This window comes from Drosophila tropicalis, unplaced genomic scaffold, assembly GCF_018151085.1.
Source record: "Drosophila tropicalis isolate 14030-0801.00 unplaced genomic scaffold, ASM1815108v1 contig_4, whole genome shotgun sequence".
NCBI classification, from domain to species: Eukaryota; Metazoa; Arthropoda; class Insecta; order Diptera; family Drosophilidae; genus Drosophila; species Drosophila tropicalis.
In genome coordinates, this window is record NW_027172862.1 from 201,176 (window position 1) to 222,816 (window position 21,641).

General features: G+C 32.2%; 1 protein-coding gene across 1 annotated transcript in view; it reads right to left on the reverse strand.

Annotated features, from left to right (window-relative positions):
* cac (cacophony) overlaps window positions 1-21,641 on the reverse strand; it is a 69,070-nt gene that overhangs the window by 33,174 nt on the left and 14,255 nt on the right. Inside the window, 11 exon segments of the mRNA XM_068285048.1 lie at window positions 5,965-6,048; window positions 7,223-7,333; window positions 8,251-8,415; window positions 10,123-10,324; window positions 10,628-10,771; window positions 15,445-16,008; window positions 17,349-17,684; window positions 18,650-19,163; window positions 19,238-19,435; window positions 20,561-20,665; window positions 20,734-20,793. Coding sequence (XP_068141149.1) covers window positions 5,965-6,048; window positions 7,223-7,333; window positions 8,251-8,415; window positions 10,123-10,324; window positions 10,628-10,771; window positions 15,445-16,008; window positions 17,349-17,684; window positions 18,650-19,163; window positions 19,238-19,435; window positions 20,561-20,665; window positions 20,734-20,793 — 2,483 coding nt within the window.

Genomic DNA, 21,641 nt, shown 5'->3' on the forward strand with positions numbered 1-21,641 from the left:
ATTTGAGATTGAATGCGGCGTGGGCGGCGTTCAAGGTTGTTGATTTCAGTTTGGTTTTCGGCAAATAGTAAATAGAAACATGTAAAGTAGAGTTGAAAATTAGTAGTACAGATTTCAGACAACTTGCTGGCAGAAGTAATACAGAAAAGAAACAAAAAAAAAAAGAAAGTCACAAGAAAACAAAGACAAAGAAGTAGAAGGATACTCAAGTATATATAGGGGGCAATATCAGTGTAAGGGTTTGATTTTGTTGTTGTTGTTTTTTTTTGCAATTGTGTAACAGTCTACACAGCCTGTATGTATATGTACATGTGGTTTACATATATAGATTGGGGAATTCACAGGTTGGACTTTATATTGGCTGACTAGCATATGGCAAAATGGCTCTAATAAAGCTTATGATATAACACTATCTCTATCTAACCGAGCTGAGGCAGTTGTTGGCAGGAATCAATGGGGTTGAGGGTGGAGGTACAGTCAGATATCGCTATACATGGGGAGAGTAAATGTGTGTGATCTGAAAAAGGAAATGAATACCAAAAAGAAAAACAAACAAAAATGAACTTTGTAAGTGAAAACGAACGAAGAAACTTTTGTTAATCAAAGGAAGATCTTAACGTCGTCATGTGGCCCGATATTGACTCGTTCTTTTCTCTTTTTAATTTTTGTTTTTTGTTCACATGTATTCACAGTTGATTGGTCCTTGGATTCAATTCATTCGCTGTCTGAACCGATCTAATGGCAATTGAACATACCTTCAGCAATGGACTGCAGGAGAGGGGAACAACTTTCATGAACTAAAATAAATCTGACAATCAAATCAAGCACGAAATTAGCTCAACTGAAGACAGCATTTAATCAGAGAAACGTAAGTACATACATATACACATTTGTATAAATGTATGTCATAGTACAATTTGTATATGTATATGTAACATTCTGGCATATAAGAGAAATCCATTTGAATTATTCATATTTATGGCATGCAATTTAGCTGAAACCTTAACCAAAAGCCAAGCCAACTATATTTGCATATATTTGTATAAATGTATTTGTATGTGTGTGTGTCTGTATGAGTGTGAGTGAGTCAATCAATTACTGATACGCAATATTTACTACTTCAATAATTATGAAATTTAAATGAATAATATGTGAGCATCACAGAACACATTCATTCATTTTGCTTAGAATGTGTGAATCAGGAAAATTTTAGAGGTGGCCGGGGGGAGTCGGGGATTAAGGTCGGTGGAAATGCAAACCTTTTGAGCAGAAATTAATCATGAAAAAGTCTAAAAACCTAGATTATTGTTAAGTATTAAGCATTATACATTCATTTGGATATTTAGAGCAGAAGAATTGGAAGAAATTTCTACACAATATGCTTAGAGAAATATTATACGAATAAATTTTTCATTTTTGGAGATATAAAAAGACAGAGTGAGAGAGAGAGAGAGATAGAGAGAGAAACTATCAAATGCTAAAGCTTTAGCCTCTGTTTGTGAGGAATGAAATATCTTTTAGATAAGAGTTTTGGGATAATTCACATAGGTCAAAAGGAGAGAGAGAGAGAGAGAGAATGTTTGCAGTTACTAATTATAGATTATCATGCTTAAGTGGAGTAAAAGCTCTATATTAGGCTTGACATAAGTTCAATTTCAAAAGCAAAACTCGTATACAGAGTCCAAAAGAGTTGAAAGTGAGAATACCTCGGTTTCAGTCGTTTCATTGGCGCAGTCTTAAGGGCGGGCTTTTCTTTGAAGTACTTACAGTTACCGTAATCTTTACCGTTATGACAATGGCTATGGTTATGTTTATGCTTATGCGGCAGCGTTATTGAACACACCTCTCATCCGATCTGCAACTTTTGTGACGATATCTAGCCATGATGTGGACGATGGTGCTTGAAAATTTTGTGTTTTCCCTTTTGATTACTGATTTTATCTTTTATTTCATTTTTCAAAAGTCGAAACGACACTCGTTGGCAATTGCATATGAAGATAATGACTGATAATTTCCTTCCTTTTTGTTTTCGTTTTTCCCTTTTTTTATTTGAATGCTTTTTTCATATTTTAAATCTCTGCATTTTTTGTTTGTTCATTCTGTTTTGCGTATTAATGAGTGTGTTTTGTGAATGCTTAATGAACTTGTTTGTGTGTGGGTGTGTGAGTGTGTGTATTTCCTTATGCATATACGAGTGGAGTGTGTAACAAATTGTCAAAATCTGTTTCTGATTTCAATTTCAATCGAGACCATATTTAAACGAAAGTCATGCGTAAAGAAACTAAGAGAAACAATTAACTCCAAATAGAACAACAATTTTAATATGCCCTTTGATAAGATTTTCTGAACCTGCAAACGACGTACAACCACATAAATAAATAAATAGTAGATATGCACTTAAAAAACAATGCGCGCAAGTTTGTGTGTGTGTGTGTGTATGAAAACAAACGTAGAAGAGAAGAAGATAGAAAGTTGAATTCAGTTGTAACCCGAAAAAGTATGCTATAAAAGAGTAACCGGAAATGCATATCACACAGATAGGCTTGCCCAAGAAGTATTTAATCCCCCTTTCCCAAAAAAGTATGCTACAAAATTGAAGATAACAGATAACCGCCCTTAAAAGCATGCTATACATACTTTCTTTACGGAAAATCTATGGAGCTATTATATTAAATTCAAGTTTAAGAAAATCCAGAGAAAACTTGGGCATAATATTATAATTAACCCACATGAAATCGATTTTTTGTAAATAAATGCTAACCATTTAAGTTTGTTTGATTTGTGATTTGTCACATTAGGCAAAGTTTAACTTTTATATTTTTTTTTCAGTTTTTTTTTGTGTTTGCCGTAATTTAGCCGCTGTACGTTCTACCAATATTCGATTTTGACTACAAATTAGATGCACGCAACTTTTGTACAGGAGAAAGAGAGAGAGAGAGAGAGACAGACAGATAGAGTGAGAGTGACAGTGAGAGTGAGAGTGAGAGTGATAAGAGAGCGACAGAGAGGGAGAGCAAGAGCGAAACAGAGACAGGTGTTACTTATGTTAATTAATTAATAAAGCAAGTATAATTACAATCGCAATGTTGAGTGCTCAAGCAACACAAATAAGAATTAATAAATCAAAACAATTTTGTTAACTAAAACAATAAAACAATAAAATAATTGTGATTTGAATGCGTCGGCAACTAATGTGTGAGTAATTCGTTTAGATTAACTAATTGCGTGAATATTGAAATCGAAATTGTTAATAATAGCAATGATTGTTTGAAAAACAAACAAATCAAAAATTTTAAGAAATCTGTTTAAGCATTTTTCTTATAAAAAGAAGTGTGTCAAAAGGCAATTAGCAGAAAAATTTAGTTTTAGTTTTAGTTTTAAGCGGAATCTAATTGTAATTGGATCATCGATTGGTACACATTGAAAAAAGTTTGAGAAATGCAAATCGGTGTAGAGATTGATTGTGTTTCGTACTTACATCGTGCTGTTGGTGGTGTTGGTTGATATATATATATATTTTGTTGTTGTTGTTGTTGTTGTACATGTAGTTGTCGATGTTTAGTTGTAGATGAGATATAGATATATATGTTTTTCATGTATATATATATATACATATATAGATATATGTGGGTACAGATGTGCATATTCATGTGCATGGGGCAACACACACAATTGCAGCAGGACATACACATGCATACAGACAAATATATATGTATAGATATATAGTATATATATATACATATATATATATAAAGGCATGTTTGAAATTGAATACAATTTGTTTAATTGATTGATTGATTTTGATAATATTGATTTCATTTCAATTAATTTGGTGTTGATTTTTCGTTTTTTTTTGTGGTTTTGATTTTCGGTTGGTTTAATAATTAATTTTTTTTTTGTTTGTTTTGTTTTTGATTTTGGATTTTGTTCCATTGATTGATTTTCGAATTGTTTTTGGTTTTTGATAATGATTTTGATTTAAATGTTAATTGTATACAATTTGTGAGTTTTTCGTTTTGTGTTTTTGTTTTTTGTTTTTTGGTGGTGAACGAGAAATAATTCATTGCACATTCATAGCGTTTTGTATTTGTTGTTGATGTTGTTGTTGTTTCACACATATGTAAGTATTTGTATTTAGTTGATTGATTTGTGTTATTCAGTTTATTTGTGTGTGTGTGTGTGTGTGTGTGTGTGTGTGTGTGTGTATGTGTTTAAACAGCATATTTTTTATTTTGTGAAGTTTCGTGTTTCCATTTTTGGGGAGATTGCATATTTTCAATGACAATTGAAGTTATTTTTTATATATATAAAGGATATATATGAAATTTATATATGGCAATGGGCAGGTGTGTGTGTGTGTGTGTATTTTACACATGTGTGCGCCAAGTGATGTGTGGAATGGTGTAGGAGTAAGTGTATATATATATATATTTATTTGCGGGTGTTATTTGTTTTGTTTTGTTTGGTTTATTTTGTTTTTTTTTTTTTTTTTTGATTTATTAGTTTTTTTTTTGCATTCATCGAGATTTTTTTTTTTTTTTTTTGGTTTTTATATATATTTTTTTGATTGTTTGTTTGATTCGGATTGGGTTTTCCCGATTTAGAGACCACATTTCGTTTTTGGTTTCGTACACAAATAAATATGGAAAAGGAAATCAAAAAAGAAATATGATTATTAATTTCTGTATTTTGTGAGACTTGCAAAAAGAATTTTTCTTGGTGTTTCTTCTGTATTTTTGGTTTGTATGAGTGTTTTGTGTGTGTGTGTGTGTGTTTAGATTAAACATCATATAAAAGAAATGAACATAAATTACATATGTATGAATGACATAAAAACAAAACAAAACAAAAAAACATAAATTATATGTATGTATGTTGCTGTGATAAGTATTAACTTTTTTTTTGTTCTTATTATTTGTGCTTTATGCTAAATATTTGACTTATCAAATGATATGGAAATTATTATTAGGAAAACCTCAGAAACATGATCAATTTTATACGAATCTGTCTTATCTGATCTGATCTTAAGCTCTCTGTTTAAGATCGACACAAAAAACTTATACGAGATGTGATTAATGGGAATGTCCTTTTAAATGCTTATTTCTTATTGACATTCTGGATTAATTGTAGATTAAATTTTGGGATTTGAAGATTCGAATCAGTGTTAAACCTCTTGAAGTTGCAAATAAAAGCTAATCATTGAGATTAGTTAACCATTTCGACAGTTGAATATGTTGAGAGATTCTATGAAAGTTTTTTAAGTATTGGAATCACACCTCGCACAATTGGAATGCCTTGATTAAGTCCTGCAACTTTACTTATAAGTATATAATATCTTGATATCGTGAGTTCAAGTAAATATATCTCTTCGATCGAATCTCACAGTGACCAGTGAATGTGCGAACCTAAAACGCGTTGTTTGTTGTTAAAAAATAAATGCTTAGATATAGAAAAAAGTCCGCTTAGATAATGCCACCTATTGTGATTGTTCTCTTGTTTAGGCATTTTGTGGGCTAGTATAAATATAAATGTATATACAGACATATGTAAGTATATATCGTATAATACACATGATATATTGTCGTCGCATTAACTATTCAAATTGTGTATACTTAAAAGATATATAGTTGTTGTTGTTGTTGTTGCTGTTGTTGCTTGTAGGTGTTTAGTGGCTTTGTTTTGTTTTGTTGTTAATAAAAGTATATTGATATTTTTATATATAAGTATATAGAGACAGAGTGAGAGAGAGGGTAAAAAAAGGGTTGGGACGGGTATTGCTTGATCTTGACAAAAATAATGAGGCTTAATTTATGGATTACATTGTTTGTTTTTTTGTTTTTTGTCTTGCTTGCATAACGGTCTACAGAAATCGAACACAACAATAATATGTATGCTCTGAGTTGAGTTTAGTTGAGTTTGTTGGTTGTTTGGTTGGTTAGTTTTACAATTGCAACAAATAATTACCCCAAATTCCATCCATAGTGCATCCACAATGCTGCCCAATACAGTGATTAGATCGAAAATGTTCCAGGGATCTTTGAAAAAGTTCTACGAAAATTTCAAAAAATAGAAGAACAAAATCACAATTCATACACAAAATGTGTATAAAATATATATAGAATGATATTAAATTGGTCATTTCTTATTTATGTCAAGTAAAACTAAATTTTAAATCTAAGCCAACTACTATTAATCACTTCTTTGATCTTAGACTCTAAGTATATATACTTAACCCCCCATTATGGAGAAAAAAAAAATGTTTTAAGCTGAAATTTACAATGTTTCACACACTGATGCAAATCGAATGCATTTGGGGTTTAGGAATCGGGCGATCGGATCGTTGAAACACACACACATACAGAGACATGAATTATACATCGATAATTACCAGTATCAATGCACTAGCAACTACTACTAAATACCTACCGTACATCCAAAGGCTATCAACTTAAGTATGGTCTCCATTAAGAAGAACAACGTGAATACCAGATTCATGTAGGTCAATATGTCACTGTGGGTGGGCGGTGCATCATGAAACTACAAAATGAGAACACAAAGAAAGGTTTTTTTTTTTTTTTTTTGGGGGGGGGGAGGGGGATCGAAGGGAATAGAGAGGTTTAGTTAAAGTGATTTGAAGAACGCCCTCTCAGACTCAGTATGTAAACAAATAATTTAAAGAAATAGAAATATAACCAAAACAGGACTTAATAGGCAACTAACTAAAGTCACTTAAATATTTGGGATAAAGTGAGTGGGTCAAGTGAAAAATAAAATGGAAAAATGGCATGACTTATGTATTTATGGTTTTATGTATGTATTTAGGACTGGACGACATTAAGATACACACACACATATGTATATGTACAATTCATACATACATACATATGTATGTATGTACATATGTAAGTATGTTTAGAAATTAAAACGTGCACGAGAACCACAACCACAACGACAGATAAAACATCACAGACATTGGTTAATTTTATATTTCGTCTTACCTTTGCCAGATCTTCCATGTTATAGATTTACAGATTTGTATGTATGTGTGTGTGAGTGAATGTGTTTGAGTGTGTGTACGACATTGTTACATTGTAAATTTCAGCATAGTCTAAATACCATCTAAATGTACAAGGCTATCTTCGCCTATTAGTTTGACTCTGTACAATAATCCATCAGTATAGATATACATAGTTATTTATAAACAATTAAAACAGTCACTTACCTTGACACCGAATCCAATTATTTTAAGCACAGTTTCGACACTGAACATGCCTGTGAATCCCATATTGATGTACTTAAGTGACTTTTCATACATCTCACTTTGATTATGATACTGTTGAGATGTTTATTTATAATTAGTTTTATATATGTATATATATATATATATAGGTATGTTTATGATGAGAGATATATTATATACATGTTTCGAATAGACAAAATAAAAAAAGGTTTCATAGACGTATGTACATACATACATCACAATGTACATCCATGTATGTACATATGCTTATAGATGAGACCGGAGCTAATATGTTACACTTCAAAATTGGTCCAACTTAGTGTCTTACTCTATATATATCGACCAAATAAGAATATTGGTCCCGATCTCATCTATACAAATAATGCAAAGTTATAAAGCAAGTAGAATAAATTATTGTATGTATGTATGTATGTTGTTCTTGTGCCAACGTGCAACATGAATTGAGGAGGCATTTGTTGTCATTTCTCATGCCGTTTGAAGATTTGCATATATTGTGGGTGGGGTGGGTTTGTTTATGTATGTATGTATAGGCAATACACAACATTGATTTATACAAATTTCGTTGTTGAGATGACATTTACTGATGTATGTATGTATGTATATATAAGATATTGATGAATTAGTTGCGTATGTAAATTAAATTTTGAATAAAAAATTTAAATAATAATATTGATTTACTCTCAATTAAAATCAAATGTTTTACAAGTTTGTACGTGGCAGTGTATAGGTGTGTGTGTGTGTGTATACAGAGAAAAATCAAACGGTTTTCATATTAAGTCTTTATCTTTTTCCAAATTCGAATCAATTTCTTTAGTTAAATCCAGGCCACTTTTGTTTTTCTCTGTGTACAACCAGTGACAGTTCTAGGGATGTAAAATTTTACAAAAATTGCTCCCATAAGTATGCTTTACTTTACATCCCTAGAACACAGCCCTTGGGTGGTTTAGTTGCAATTGTGATTAGGTATAATATATCTTATCAAAACTTACCTTCATCATTAGCAGCAACGTATTGAATACGATCAACATCATAATGAAGTATTCAAATGGCGTCGAGACAACAATACGCCACACTTTATATTTGAAAGTGTTTCGATTCTTGGGCATATAACGTTCCAGCGGTCGAGCTCCAATTGTGAAATCAATGCAGGATTTCTGTGAAGAGTGTGAAGGGAAAACCAATTATAAAAAACACTATTCACTAGGATCAGCCCCCCAATATATGTACACATATCGACGGACATCTGTGTTGGCGTTCTTTTCGCTGGAATTATTTTGGTTCTTAACATAACTATCGAACATATACAATGGTAACATTCATTGATTAGCTAGCTAGGATCAAAATACATAGAAAGGAATCAAACATCAACTACACATCATACGTGGTACGCACAAATTAACAAAACTCATTAACAACAAATCAATTTCAATTGTTTATACACAAATTTTTTGTTACTAACCAAATTATAAGTGGGAAATTTCATAATCCAACAAAAACAAAAAGGAGGAAAAGGAAACCAAAATGGATTTAGTTTATGTGTTAAGTATTTTGGATGGTACAGTAGCTCAAAAAAAAAAAAAAAAAATATATATAATAAAATCTTTTTGAATCTGATTTTGATTTTGGATTTTAACGGTTAAGATTTTCTATATGGATTTAACATCTCAGCGATCGAATCAGTTTATCGATGAAATTTTGTGCTAGAGTGTACATGAGATCCTTGAGTTTGAAAAGCGAAAAGATATGGTATCAACTTTCAAAAACGTTTTTAAATTTGGAACCTTTTCAGATTTTAAAATATCATATAACAAAGAAAAGACCGCTTTAAAATTTGATGCATTATCTTGTCGCTTTTTCTGGTTATTACAAATATTTACTACATAGATAGATATATATTATATATACCCATATTTGATTCCTATATACTTACAAAATCGTGTGAATTGTTAATGACAGCAACGGAGTTACTTTTCGATTCTGTTCGCTTGGCTTTTACGATGATTGACTGACTAATAGATAACGATATCGATCGTTAAATATTCCCAATGCAAAATTGCTAGGAATATTTAAGGACTATCGTGATCATTCAAATAAATCTCTACTTTCCGGTAAATGTTCACTATTTATATCAAGGGTGGGAGGGGGTGGTAGGTGGACTATGCCACTGAGTGGTAATTGATCATAAGGAAGGAGAAGAGTATCTATCTCTAAATGATACTAACTAACAATGAGTATTCAGAGAGAAGGAACCAAATATGATAGAGAGACAGAGAGGGGGACAGATTGATAGAGGGGTGGAGAGATACAGCAAGAGAGAGATAGTGGGTGGAGGGGTAGGGCAAGGTACCCAACACATACATACATACATAGTTTTGAAATGTATCTGATTTAGAGGGTAACGCATACATTCTAAGTGTACTTATGTACGGATAGACATACATACAAAGATGTTATTATATTTATATATAGGTATTATATACAAATATTTACTGTACAGTGTGTACATGTTTTGATCAACATCGCAATGTGTAAAGTTGGAGTTGAATGTATTAACAAGTTTTGTAATTAGTTTACATGTACGTGCAGATTACTAATAAGTTTAGTTTTTACTTTGTTTAGTTTTAGATTGTTTGTTAAGGGAGTTTGTTTATTTTTTTTGGGGGGGAAGGGTTTTAGTTTTAGTTTTGTTAATGTGATTGTTGTTGTGGTTGTTGTTTTTGTTGTTTAGGACTAGCGTTTTAATTGAACGTCAAAATATATAATACTTTACACGAACATACACAGACATACATATAAAAGCAGAGATTACTCGCATATGTAGCAGTTACAGAATTTGGTTAAAATTTTGTTTTCTGGCTCACCTGATTCTTGTCAATTTCACCATCTTGCAATTCAGCTTCGCCTTGCTCTTGAAATGTTATGATTATCAAGGCCACGAATATGTTGACGAAGAAGAATGGAAATACAATAAAATATACAATATAAAATATGGACATTTCGATCCGGAAGTTTTGGATTGGACCCCTATCTTCATATGTGGCAGCCATTGAGTGTTGCAAGACCCTAGTTGTAGTCATTGTCATTGAATCGTTTCATACAAAATATTTGTGAAAGAGATGTCGTGTGGTGGGTGGATTTGGTGGTGGTGGTGTTATTGTTGTTGTTGTTGGTGGTGGTTGGACGGAAAAGTATAATAAAATACAATTTAGTTAATTTCCATTTTCATATTTCGGTTTGCTACACTTGTTGTTGGATATTGAATAGTTAATTATTTAGATATCAAATAGATAGACAGATAGATAGCTAGATACATATGTAGGTAGATAAAGGTAAAAGGGGCAGGAAATCAAATAATATGAATCTTACTGTGGCCATCCCTCGCCGGTCTGGACAGCGAACAGTGTCAGCATAGCGGCAGCAACGTTGTCATAGTGAAAGGCGCGTGGCTTCCATACCCTCAGCTCCTGTTTGGGCAGCAGTTCATCCTCTTCGTATTTGAAGTACGAGCCCCTTCAGTTAGCAATTTTTTATAGGATGTTTTGTGGTTGGTTGTTTGGTGTGGTTTGTGATACGATTTTGATCGGTTTTGATATTAGTAATTTGTTTTGTTTTAAAAACCAGAATCAAATGCATTAGAAAAATTATAATTCATCTAAAGCGGTTTGAAACCAAATCAAAGAAATAAAAAAAAAACAAAAAAATAAAACACTATGTATATACTTATATTTATGTACATATTTGAAAACTATGCATGATAAATCGACCAGAAAATTAGAATTAAATTCATAGGTAGACAAATATTCAACTAAAAATCAATTGGAAAACGATGATATTCAGATTTTGTTTTTGTGCTTGGTGTTGGCAACAAATGTATGTGAGAAGTGTGTGTGTGGGTGTATAAAATATACTTAGTTTACCGTTATTTTAGAAATTATATAGGAAATCGAAAAACTAATCGATAGAAATAACGTTTATGTAAATATCTATAAAATGCTGGTGATGATTGCAAATAGAAACTTAGACATTGAATCGGAGAGAATTAGAGATGAGCAAATATCGATAAGTGTGCGATGACAATGCCAATCTTAGCAATTATTCTGCATCCCCAATGTGAAATGATGATATATATGATTGATGTATATGCATTTATGATATTTACGTTAAGAGAGAATGTTTTCTATGGTTTTTTTTCTTCCCTTCTGTTGTCTCTGCACTGGACAACTGTACGTACAAAAATTTGCATTACATTGGAACTAACTCAAACACAAATTAATACCGTACAGCCTCTAATACTTAAATTGGTGGGCGTATAAAAAAAAGAAATGTTCGAAAACCAACAAAAATATATGTAAGTATATACCAACATACATATCTAAGGTAACACATATCAAACGATTGGTTTGAACTATGTTCTACGGAAAAGAAAAATAATCGATAACAAAATGTACGATTATCGATCGTACGATCTTAAGAAAAATGGCAATGCGAATTGAATCGAAACATTTCGTCCAAGGATGAGTCTATGTATGTGTGATGTGCGAGGTGATGATCATCACGTTGCGGGAGCGGCAAATATAGACGGTTTGGCTTATTGGGTCGGCCCGTTGTTCGTTCGGTGATGTGTAACATGGCAGCTGCGCTAACGCGTGGGTGTTTGCGTGTGTGTCTGTGTGTGTGTCTGTGTGTGTGTCTGTGTGTGTGTCTGTGTGTGTGCATTGGCTTTTGCATGCGCAACTGTACCGCTTGAATCCTTTGTCCAGTCATTCGTATTTAAATGCGTGCGTGTTGTGTGCACTTTGCAAAAAGGTATATATACTCAATATGAGAATGCGAGCTGCGATTTTAATTGTTTGGCTTGTTAGCTTAGTTGGTTGCTTGATGGTACGTGTACATATGTATTTGGTTTCTTTGCTTTCAGTTTTAGTTTTTTGCTTCATCATTTTGTTTCTTCTTTTACTATTTTGTTATATTTTTTGTGTTTTTTTCTTTGTTTAGTTTGTTTTTTTTTTTTTTTAATTTTAATTTTGTTTGATTGTCAATTGTCAGATTGGCGGGGGACCCCAACCCCAACCCCAAATTATTGCATACGAAGGCCAAACAGCTAAAACAAATTGATACTTTGGAAATATGAAACGCTTTTGCGAGGAAAATCGCGCAAGTATCAAGCTTTTGTTTTTCACTTCTCAACTGCGGTGAGTGTATACGACTATACGCATGGGTTTTTCTATTTTTCTATTTTTACTTGGGGTTTTTTTTTTTTTTTTGTTTTTCTTTGGATGTGGCGATTGTCGATACACTCAGCTCACAATGTGCATTGATTTGTATACGACTTGAGATTCAATTCGATTTTGATTTGATTTTAAATACAACAAACAAAAAACGAAATATACAAAAATAAGACAGAATGGGGAAAACTCTAATACAAATACAAAAAGAGCTTGTCATCTATGTAGGAATTTGTTGTTGTTTGTTGTCTTTTTTTTTGTTTTTGACTATTTAGTACTACGAATGCTTTAAGAGACTTAAGATAGATAACAAATACCAGATATGGGGAGATATAAATGTATTTATATATATGTATATATGTATCACAAACAAAAACGAAACACAAGAAGAGAGAATTTGTATCTATGTATACGTATATATGTATAACACACACACTCTAAGCACATGTTCGCAATAAGGGATTAAAGAAAATGCAATTTTTTTTTATTGACTGTTTTTTAGCTCTTGTATGTACACGGGATTGGTTTAGTTTTCAATTTGGTTTGGTTTGTTTAGATGCTGGGTATACATAGAAGAGGTAGCGCCTTAGTAGGTGAAAGAAAACACAATGCTTATCCTAGCTGATCTGCTTGTTCAACACTTCTGCAAGGAAGAGGTTGTAGTGCTGCTGCTGGTGGTGGTGGTGGCTTTGGTGGCTTTGGTGGTGCTCTTGCTGGTGGTTTGGGGGCTTGCACCTCACGATCCCTAATCAAACTCAGTGATGGCCCTAACTAAGCGCGTGCTTATTAAGAAATCTTCTGGTAGTAATATGGACTCTTTGGTATTTGGATAATACCCAATTTGCAAAATAAAAAAGATTATTGAAAACACAAGAATAAAAAAAAAAACAAGTACTAAACGCGAACGTCTTAGTTTTTGTTTGGTTTCACATTGATTGATTGATTTGTTTGATTGGTTCATTTCATATTAATTGCTTGTCCACGGGTATCAACAGTTACAGGATATAATGTATATAATTATAAATATGCATATAGAGAGAAATATATATATAGAGATACATATGAAGAACAGAAACGTATGTAAGAGAATTAACTAGAAGAATTGTAACTGTAGTTTCGTATTAGTTGTCTTTTCTTTTGATGTTGTTTCGGGCGCAGGTTTCCTATATTTTTGTTTGTTTCAGTTTTAGTTACTTATTGATTGATTTGCAATATATATATATTTGTTTATATTTTAGATATTAGATTTTCTCCTCAATTCGATTTGTTTTTTTTTTTTTAAATTTGATTGATATTTTTTTTTTTTTTGCTTTTGATGTTTGTTTTTGGCCCGTTTACTAGCTTGATTGTTGGTGAGACAAGTCAGGCAAGAAAAACTGGGCAAGAAACTTTAAAATGCTACTCTTACATTCTGTAAAATCAGTGCACCTTTTTTTTGTTTTTTGTTTTCTTTTCAGAAGAAGAATAAAAATACACAAAATGATATTGAAAATGATAAATGGTATATAGATATACATAGGTAAAATAGAGGTATAATGAAACATAGATTTCTGGGGTACAATTAAAAAATTTGAAATCAAACAAAACATTTATGGTTGATATTTGTGTGTCCTAAACAGACTGAACTGTTGGGTAAATGGTATATATTTACATATGTATACATAATATATATATATATATATAAAATATACCCTTGCTGAACGACCTCCCTAACTGATTGAGAGACTGACTGGCTTTCTATACACATGTGAGGAGTTTCTTCTTTAAGGGGTCTGGATGGTGGATATATTAAACTCTCTCTCTTAAATCGGTATACTAAATGGTTTCTATGCAGTTCTATGAAGGAAAGTTAATGCTATACACATCTAGACATCAATATGTAATTAGATATACATAGATAATAGTTATAGTAGATGGATAGATAGGTTTGTGGTATAAAGTTTGAGGTCTTTTGTGTGATTTGTTGCCCGAAAAACATCTCTCATGAATAGAATTGTGAAATCTCACTTTGTTTTGTATTGGATTTTGTCTATATACATATGTATGAATGTACACAAACACACACACACACACACATTAAGGTAGTGTGTATGTATGAAGTACGTGTTAATTGTATGTGAGGGAGACTGACACTGTGTTAGTTGTTTATAACAACTGATCGATCGTTAAACTTGTATAGATATACATACAGAATATACAGATTATTACAGGCAGAGAGATACATACATACAAACATATATGTATACATACATGTATTAAAAATAAAGTACATAATTGTTTTCAAGAGTTGATGAAAATGATTTCTGTATTTCTAGCTCTATTAGCTAAACCATGTACATATACATACATACATACATACAAATAGAAGGTATACATATGTATCTAAATTAGGCACACTTTATAGAAAATTAGGAGCTGGAGAAGCTTAGAAACACATACAACAAAGACAGTGGATTTAGCGAGAGAGAGAGATAGACAGACAAATATATATATATATAATATATATAAACACAGAGACATAGAGAATGTGTGCGCAAATGTGTATGAGAGAGAGAGAGAGAGAGAGACAGAGATAGAGACAGAGAGAGAGAGAAATAGATAGATAGAAACTTGGGAGTACTAGAAAGTGTAACGCGAATATGACAGGATCGATAAATAAATCAATCAAAATGAAATTAAATTAGATTTTGTTGTTTTAGTCACTACCGCATATTTAGGGAAAGATAAAACTAAAACACATGAATTATGGCTTACACACAACAAAAACAATATAAAATAATCTAAATTTAAATTATTTTGAACTAAAACTAAAGAAATTACAACAAAAAAAAAACCCAAAATACAAAAAATATATATATTAGCTTGGTCGAATAACATTTAAAAACTAAAAAGTACAAGTTAAAAATAAATAATTATTTGTTTTGGTTTTTTTTTTTGTCATTTTTTTTTTTTACTTACTGGCACTCTGCGGAAGTATGTTTACTTTCGTCCGTACAATAAAAAAATTTTCCATTGAACAATTGTACTCCAATAACAGAAAATATAAATTGAAACAATATGTACACGATTAGAATGTTAACAACATTTTTCAATGAGTTCACGACGCAATCGAAGACGGCCTTCAATTTTGGTACACGCTTAATGGTCTTCAAGGGACGCAGGACACGCAATACTCGCAACGATTTAATAGTCGATAAATTTTGTCCAGCGCTGCTACCGCTCATATCGAAACCGAAACTAACAGCAGCGCATATAACGACCACAGCATCCATAATATTCCAGAATTCTCTTAAATAGCTGCCAGGGTGCAATATCACACCCAAGTCTACAATTTTCAGCAACATTTCTATCGTGAATACGCCGGTAAATGCATAATCAAAGTAATTCAATATTTTATTTCGCCTCGAATTCTCACGAACGGGATCCTCGGCTGCTAAGGCAATTGATGACATTGAGATGACGACCATTATGAAGAAATCAAAATATGGTAAATTAACAACCCAATGGGCTCCGCGTCGTATACTGTATATATGTAAACATATATATATATATATATACAGGAATAATATCATTATATATATATATAAATATTGTGGGAGTGGTTTTTGGTTTGGTTTGGTTTTTTTTCGTTTTTAAATTTTTGGTGGTTATGGTTTTTGTTTTTGGTTTTTTAGTGGTTTAGGTGGTTGGTTGTGGTCACAAGTCGTTCGATATCGAATTCGGTTATTCGGATCGTATAGAAACGGTAAACGTATATCGTATCAGTTGAATAACATCAAGCGGCATTCGATCAATTTTCAATTTCAGTTTCAGGTTTCGATTGAATGTTTGAAGAGATTTTTCAATTGGTTTAATTCATTTGAATTTTGTTTTGTTTCGATTGTTCCGAGTTGCGTTTTTGTGATTTATTTTATTTTGGTTTTGATTGTTTAATTTGTTTCCAATGTGTTAGTTTTGTTTTCATAGTTTTTGACATTTTTTTTGGGATTTTTTTTTTTTTGTTTTTATTGAGTGGGTTATAATTTTTGATGGTTTTTTTTTTTTGTTGTTTGTTGATCAGTGTTTTGTCGTTGTTAGTTTGTTGTCGTTGTGGTTGTAGTTGTTGTTGTTGTTGTTAAAGATGATGATGAATAACGAGATGATTTGCAATATTCTCATAGCAGTGGTTTTGGTGGTTTTTAGTGGTGTTTTTTTTTTTTTTGTTGTTTGGTGGTGATATTGATGATAATAATGATAATTGGCAGAATATTTGAAACATTTTTTGTTTGTTTTTGTTTGGTTTTTGCAGATTTGATGGTATTTACATAAACATATAAGTTGAATTCAATTCAATTTCATTCACAATTGATCAGTTTTTGGTTAATTTTGTTAAGTTTTTTTTTTTTCGAGTGTAGTATTAACATAAAATTTCGAAACGTATCCAAAAAAGACAAAAAAGGTAAAGGAAAAAAAGTTGAATGAAGATAGTTAGTATCATGGTTATCATTTTGTTTTTATCAATATATGTAAATATTATTGGCTATTCATATATGTATGTAGGTATATTTATATATATATGGAATATGGAATATTTTTCTAATGCTAAAGCATACTAATGCTAAAAATTACACAAGGAAACCAACTCAAGATGAAATAATAATTATAATATTAAACACCAACATCGCTTAAGGACCAGAAAAGAGCTGCAGGGCACGATCATGATTCCTGGAATAGAAGGTTAGCTAACATCCATAGAATAATGACGATTCATATGATTGATCGTCGGGTTGGGTTTGACTTTCGCTTCAAAACTATTCTATTTACCTATTTTGTAAGGGGGAGGGATTTCTTTTTTGGGGATGGGGGTTTTGAATAATATTTACGGATTTGTCGGTGAGAGTATAAACATCGATGAATATGGCAACATTGGTTTTGGACCTTCCGTCACTTCCTCCTCTTCCTTCTTTTCCTCTTCTTTCTTTTTGCTTTTGCCTTTGGTGGTGGCCACAGTGCCATCGCCATTCTCCATATGAACACCATCGCCTTGGAGTGCCTCCATTTCTTTCTCCAACTCCTGCAGTTGTTTCTCTTTATCCTCTTCGACTTGTTCCTCTTCGGCTGCTGTCAGTTCTTGGGCATTCGCCAAATTATCAACGGCGATAGCCAAGAACACATTTAAGAGCGTATAATTACCGAAGAGTACCAAAACGATAAAGTATCTGTGAATGCAATTTTGAGAAGAGAAGTTTTTTCAAATAAGAGTGAAAAATAAAAAAATATTGTAGAACATCATCGAGATGAATCAAAAATCTATTCTTGATGTACATACCAACATCAATTTTACCCCAAAAGTTAAACAAATAGACAGAAAAATCTAGCACAACCTACATACACAGATACTCAATGAACTTATTAGAGTCCCTAGTGAAAGGGTTTCAAAAGGGTTTGATTCAAAATGACAGTGAGACAGTGAGGCACCACATTGTGAGCCGAATGGGCAAAATTGTTTCTTTTCGGCTGCAAATAGACAAGCATAATGGATAAAGGAAACAGAAAACAAAAACGGAATGGGTAAGCATATTAAATGTATTATATATAATATCAATTAGATACGGCAAAAGTATCTACACTTACACAGATCTTAGTGGTTGTAGTGGCGGGAAGAGGGTAGGTGGAGTTTTCTCTTGCATTGACTTGCAGGGACTTGGCTTGCAGAATTTTTAGACTGAATTCTTCAAGCTCACAAGTCCCAACACATTTAACTCAATGCCAATTGTTGATTCCTTATTATTTGTTTGGTTTTATTCTTTTAATTTCGTCCTCGATTGCCCACATTAATGGTTCGACGTTCAATGAATTGGAGTTTGGTAATGGCATCATCAACAAGAACTAAACTACTTGGCGTATACTTGATATTTACACCCATACCAAAACACAAAAAGCGAATTCTTACAGTAAATACAAAGCCAATACAAATTAGCAATAGATAAAGCACACTTTCAGTTTCAAGGTCCATTCATTTCTTATCGATATTTGAGTTCGAAATGAAAATTCTTTTGTTTAGGAAGTTTCGATTAAAGGGATTCCTCCAAAATGGAAATTGGGAAGTATTTCAAGCTTATGGATTGTGTTCTAGCTCTTTAGTGAAATTAATGAAATTGCGTTTTGTTCATTAAAAACTTACATAGAGTAAATCATTCCTTTCTTTGCACCACCTTGCGATATTATACCCTGGTACATTACTTCATTCCAATCTTCGCCGGTTAGGATTTGAAATACGGTCAATAGAGCTATCGGAAATGTATTGAAATTGGTCTCTGGTGTGCCTCCTGGCAGATTGAATTGCCCGCCAAATAGCTGCATGCCAAGCAGGGCAAATATGAGGATGAACAAGAAGAGCAGGAACAACAACGAGATAATCGATCTCATTGAGTTCAGCAGCGAGATGACCAAATTGCGCAACGATGACCAATATTTGGTCACTTTGAAGATGCGCAATAGCCTCAATGCACGCAACACAGACAGACCGAACGACCCGCCTTTTACTTCGGACCAGATCACCTCGAATATCGAACCACTAATGACAACGCAATCGAAACGATTGAACGATGATTCAAAGTAGATTCGCGGTCCCAGTGCATACATCTTGATGAACATTTCCGACATGAACAGTCCGAGGAATATGAATTCAGCATAGTCTAGAACAGAGAATAGATTAGAAAACGTATTCACTTGCATGGAATTCGAATTCCATCACTAATGATCCACTTACACAGAAATTCTGTCAGAAATGACGGCTGGCCATAATGCTCGACGGCCACACAAACTGTATTAAGGAACACAAGGACTATCACAAACCAATAGAACCATTGTGTCTTCACCGTGTGACGTATCCAGAAACGGAATCTCTTCTCAGCACGCCAGAATCCTGTACAACTGCCTTGAGGTTTTGAGCGAGTTTTAAGATAACCTAGATTAAAAAGAGAAATGCAAATACAAATATTGTTAGTAACAATTTTGTATAATCGAATCGATTGTCGCATTGTATATCACCACAGATATATGTATATTTACTTATTAAGTACAAATACTAAACATTGTGATCGATACACACAAAATCGTGATATAGTGATTGTTTTCCTGCATATAAATTTTGTTGTTTTTTTGTTCTTTGAAGGAGATTTCTTTAACTATCGATTCTGACGTTTTTTACATTATGCACATGTACATAGTATGATGATCTCTATGGACTGGACTATGTATACATAGGTATATAACTAGTGGAATAACTGGTTATTTTTGTCATTGGATACCAAAATAGGGATTGTGGTCAGATTTGGGGGAAGGATATACATACATATGTAACTACCATACTAAATACGGCAAACTACAGAGGTACATATATGGTCTTATATAGAATACCAAATTCATCAACTTATTCGGGACATGTGGTGCAACATGATTGTGATGTACACATCTGACATACATACATCTAGACATATGATGTATACATTATTAAGTTATGAATCTTATTTATATTGAATAACGAAGAGTATTCGTTTTAATGAGATTGCATTCGTTAAAGTTTCATTTATTATAGACGCTGTGTGTGTGTGTGTGTGTGTGTTTAGGTCAGTGTGTGCATAATGCTTGATTAGTTGATTAGGAAATTATAATTTACTTACACATTTTGAATATATTCAATGTAAGATTTACAATTTCGTATTGTTGAGTATGTTATATGTAAAAATTAAGTAAAAACGAAATAAATTAAATTTCAAAATAATTGATTTGTAGGTATATTCCGTCAGATTTAGAATTCACTTGAAGTTTATGTTTAAATAGTTGAGTTACTTAATTTCAATCGAGTACTTATTTAAATATATTTAGGTAATTAAATTGTAATTTAAACGCAATCAAAGGCAATAGAAAGATGCAATTCAATTAGCATTGGCATTGGCATTTTGTGGTCTTATAAATCCATGCTTATTAACACTTAATCAATTATCATGCCCCCTCCTTTTTATCACCAAATTGCCCCCTTGCCCTGTCAAATGATTGTACGTTGTTTATCGAAATAATTTGAATTGCTTACCATCGTCACCGTAATCCTCCTCAGCTTCCTCCTCTTCAGTGTCTGTGGATTTTGATTTACCCAAACTTTTCAGCTTTTTCCGCTTTGCGGCATTACGTCTACGGGCTAACGAAAGGAAGAATCAACATGTTGATGAATAATGAATACATTTGACTAATTTCGAATAGACAAACCTTCCATTATATGCATTTTCTCCTCTTCTGTTGTACGCTCTTCGGCTAGGATGACCTCCTCTGTAAACAGTAAATTAATGTGAGTTATAATCTGAACTTGAATTAACTTACAATTAGAGAGAAGCTTAACAAAATAAATACAAAAGATATAGTACAATATCAATATGATGTATGTATGTATGTATATATATATTACATTAAATGAATAATGAAGGAACTGTAGTAGATGTCTGTGTGTGTGTGTGTGTATGTGAGTGTTGGCTGTTTGAATGTGTTTAAGAAGAGTATAAACTTTATGACTTGATTATTAAATAATTATGTTAGTATTGTATATGAAGAGAGTGCTGAGATGAATGTGTATTAGATTTAACTATAGTGTAAGTTAGAGATTAGTTAAAGTGTTTGGAATTCTGGAATTTTGTTTGCTATGTATTGGAGTGTGGGGTGGGTGACATAAGTACTTGTATATGTAGTGCAATAGGGGGGTGTTTGTGTGTCTGTGTGTGTGTTATTATAAGTTATATAGGTATGTTAATTATATATATATATAAGTATATTGGTTTATTAGTTCAATTGGATAACATGTAGTTTTGGGGGAAATACTATACCAGCTTTACAAATCCATTCAACATAGCCGTTTAACTCTCTTTCTAGTTGCTGCTGCCTTCTAAGTTTAAGAAACTCTTGTCTATTTTCTACTTTTTCTCGTTCTTTTGCGAATTCACTACAAAATATCAATTGAATAGAATATGATGAACAAAAAACAAATTGGTTTTGATCAAAAAATGAACAAATAGATAGGGTACATAATTATAATGTTGATATCGATGTAATAGCATTACAAGATCATAAAATGTTGTTTGTTTTTCTTTCTTTTTGTGTTTGAATCTGTATTGCAATATTTTAAA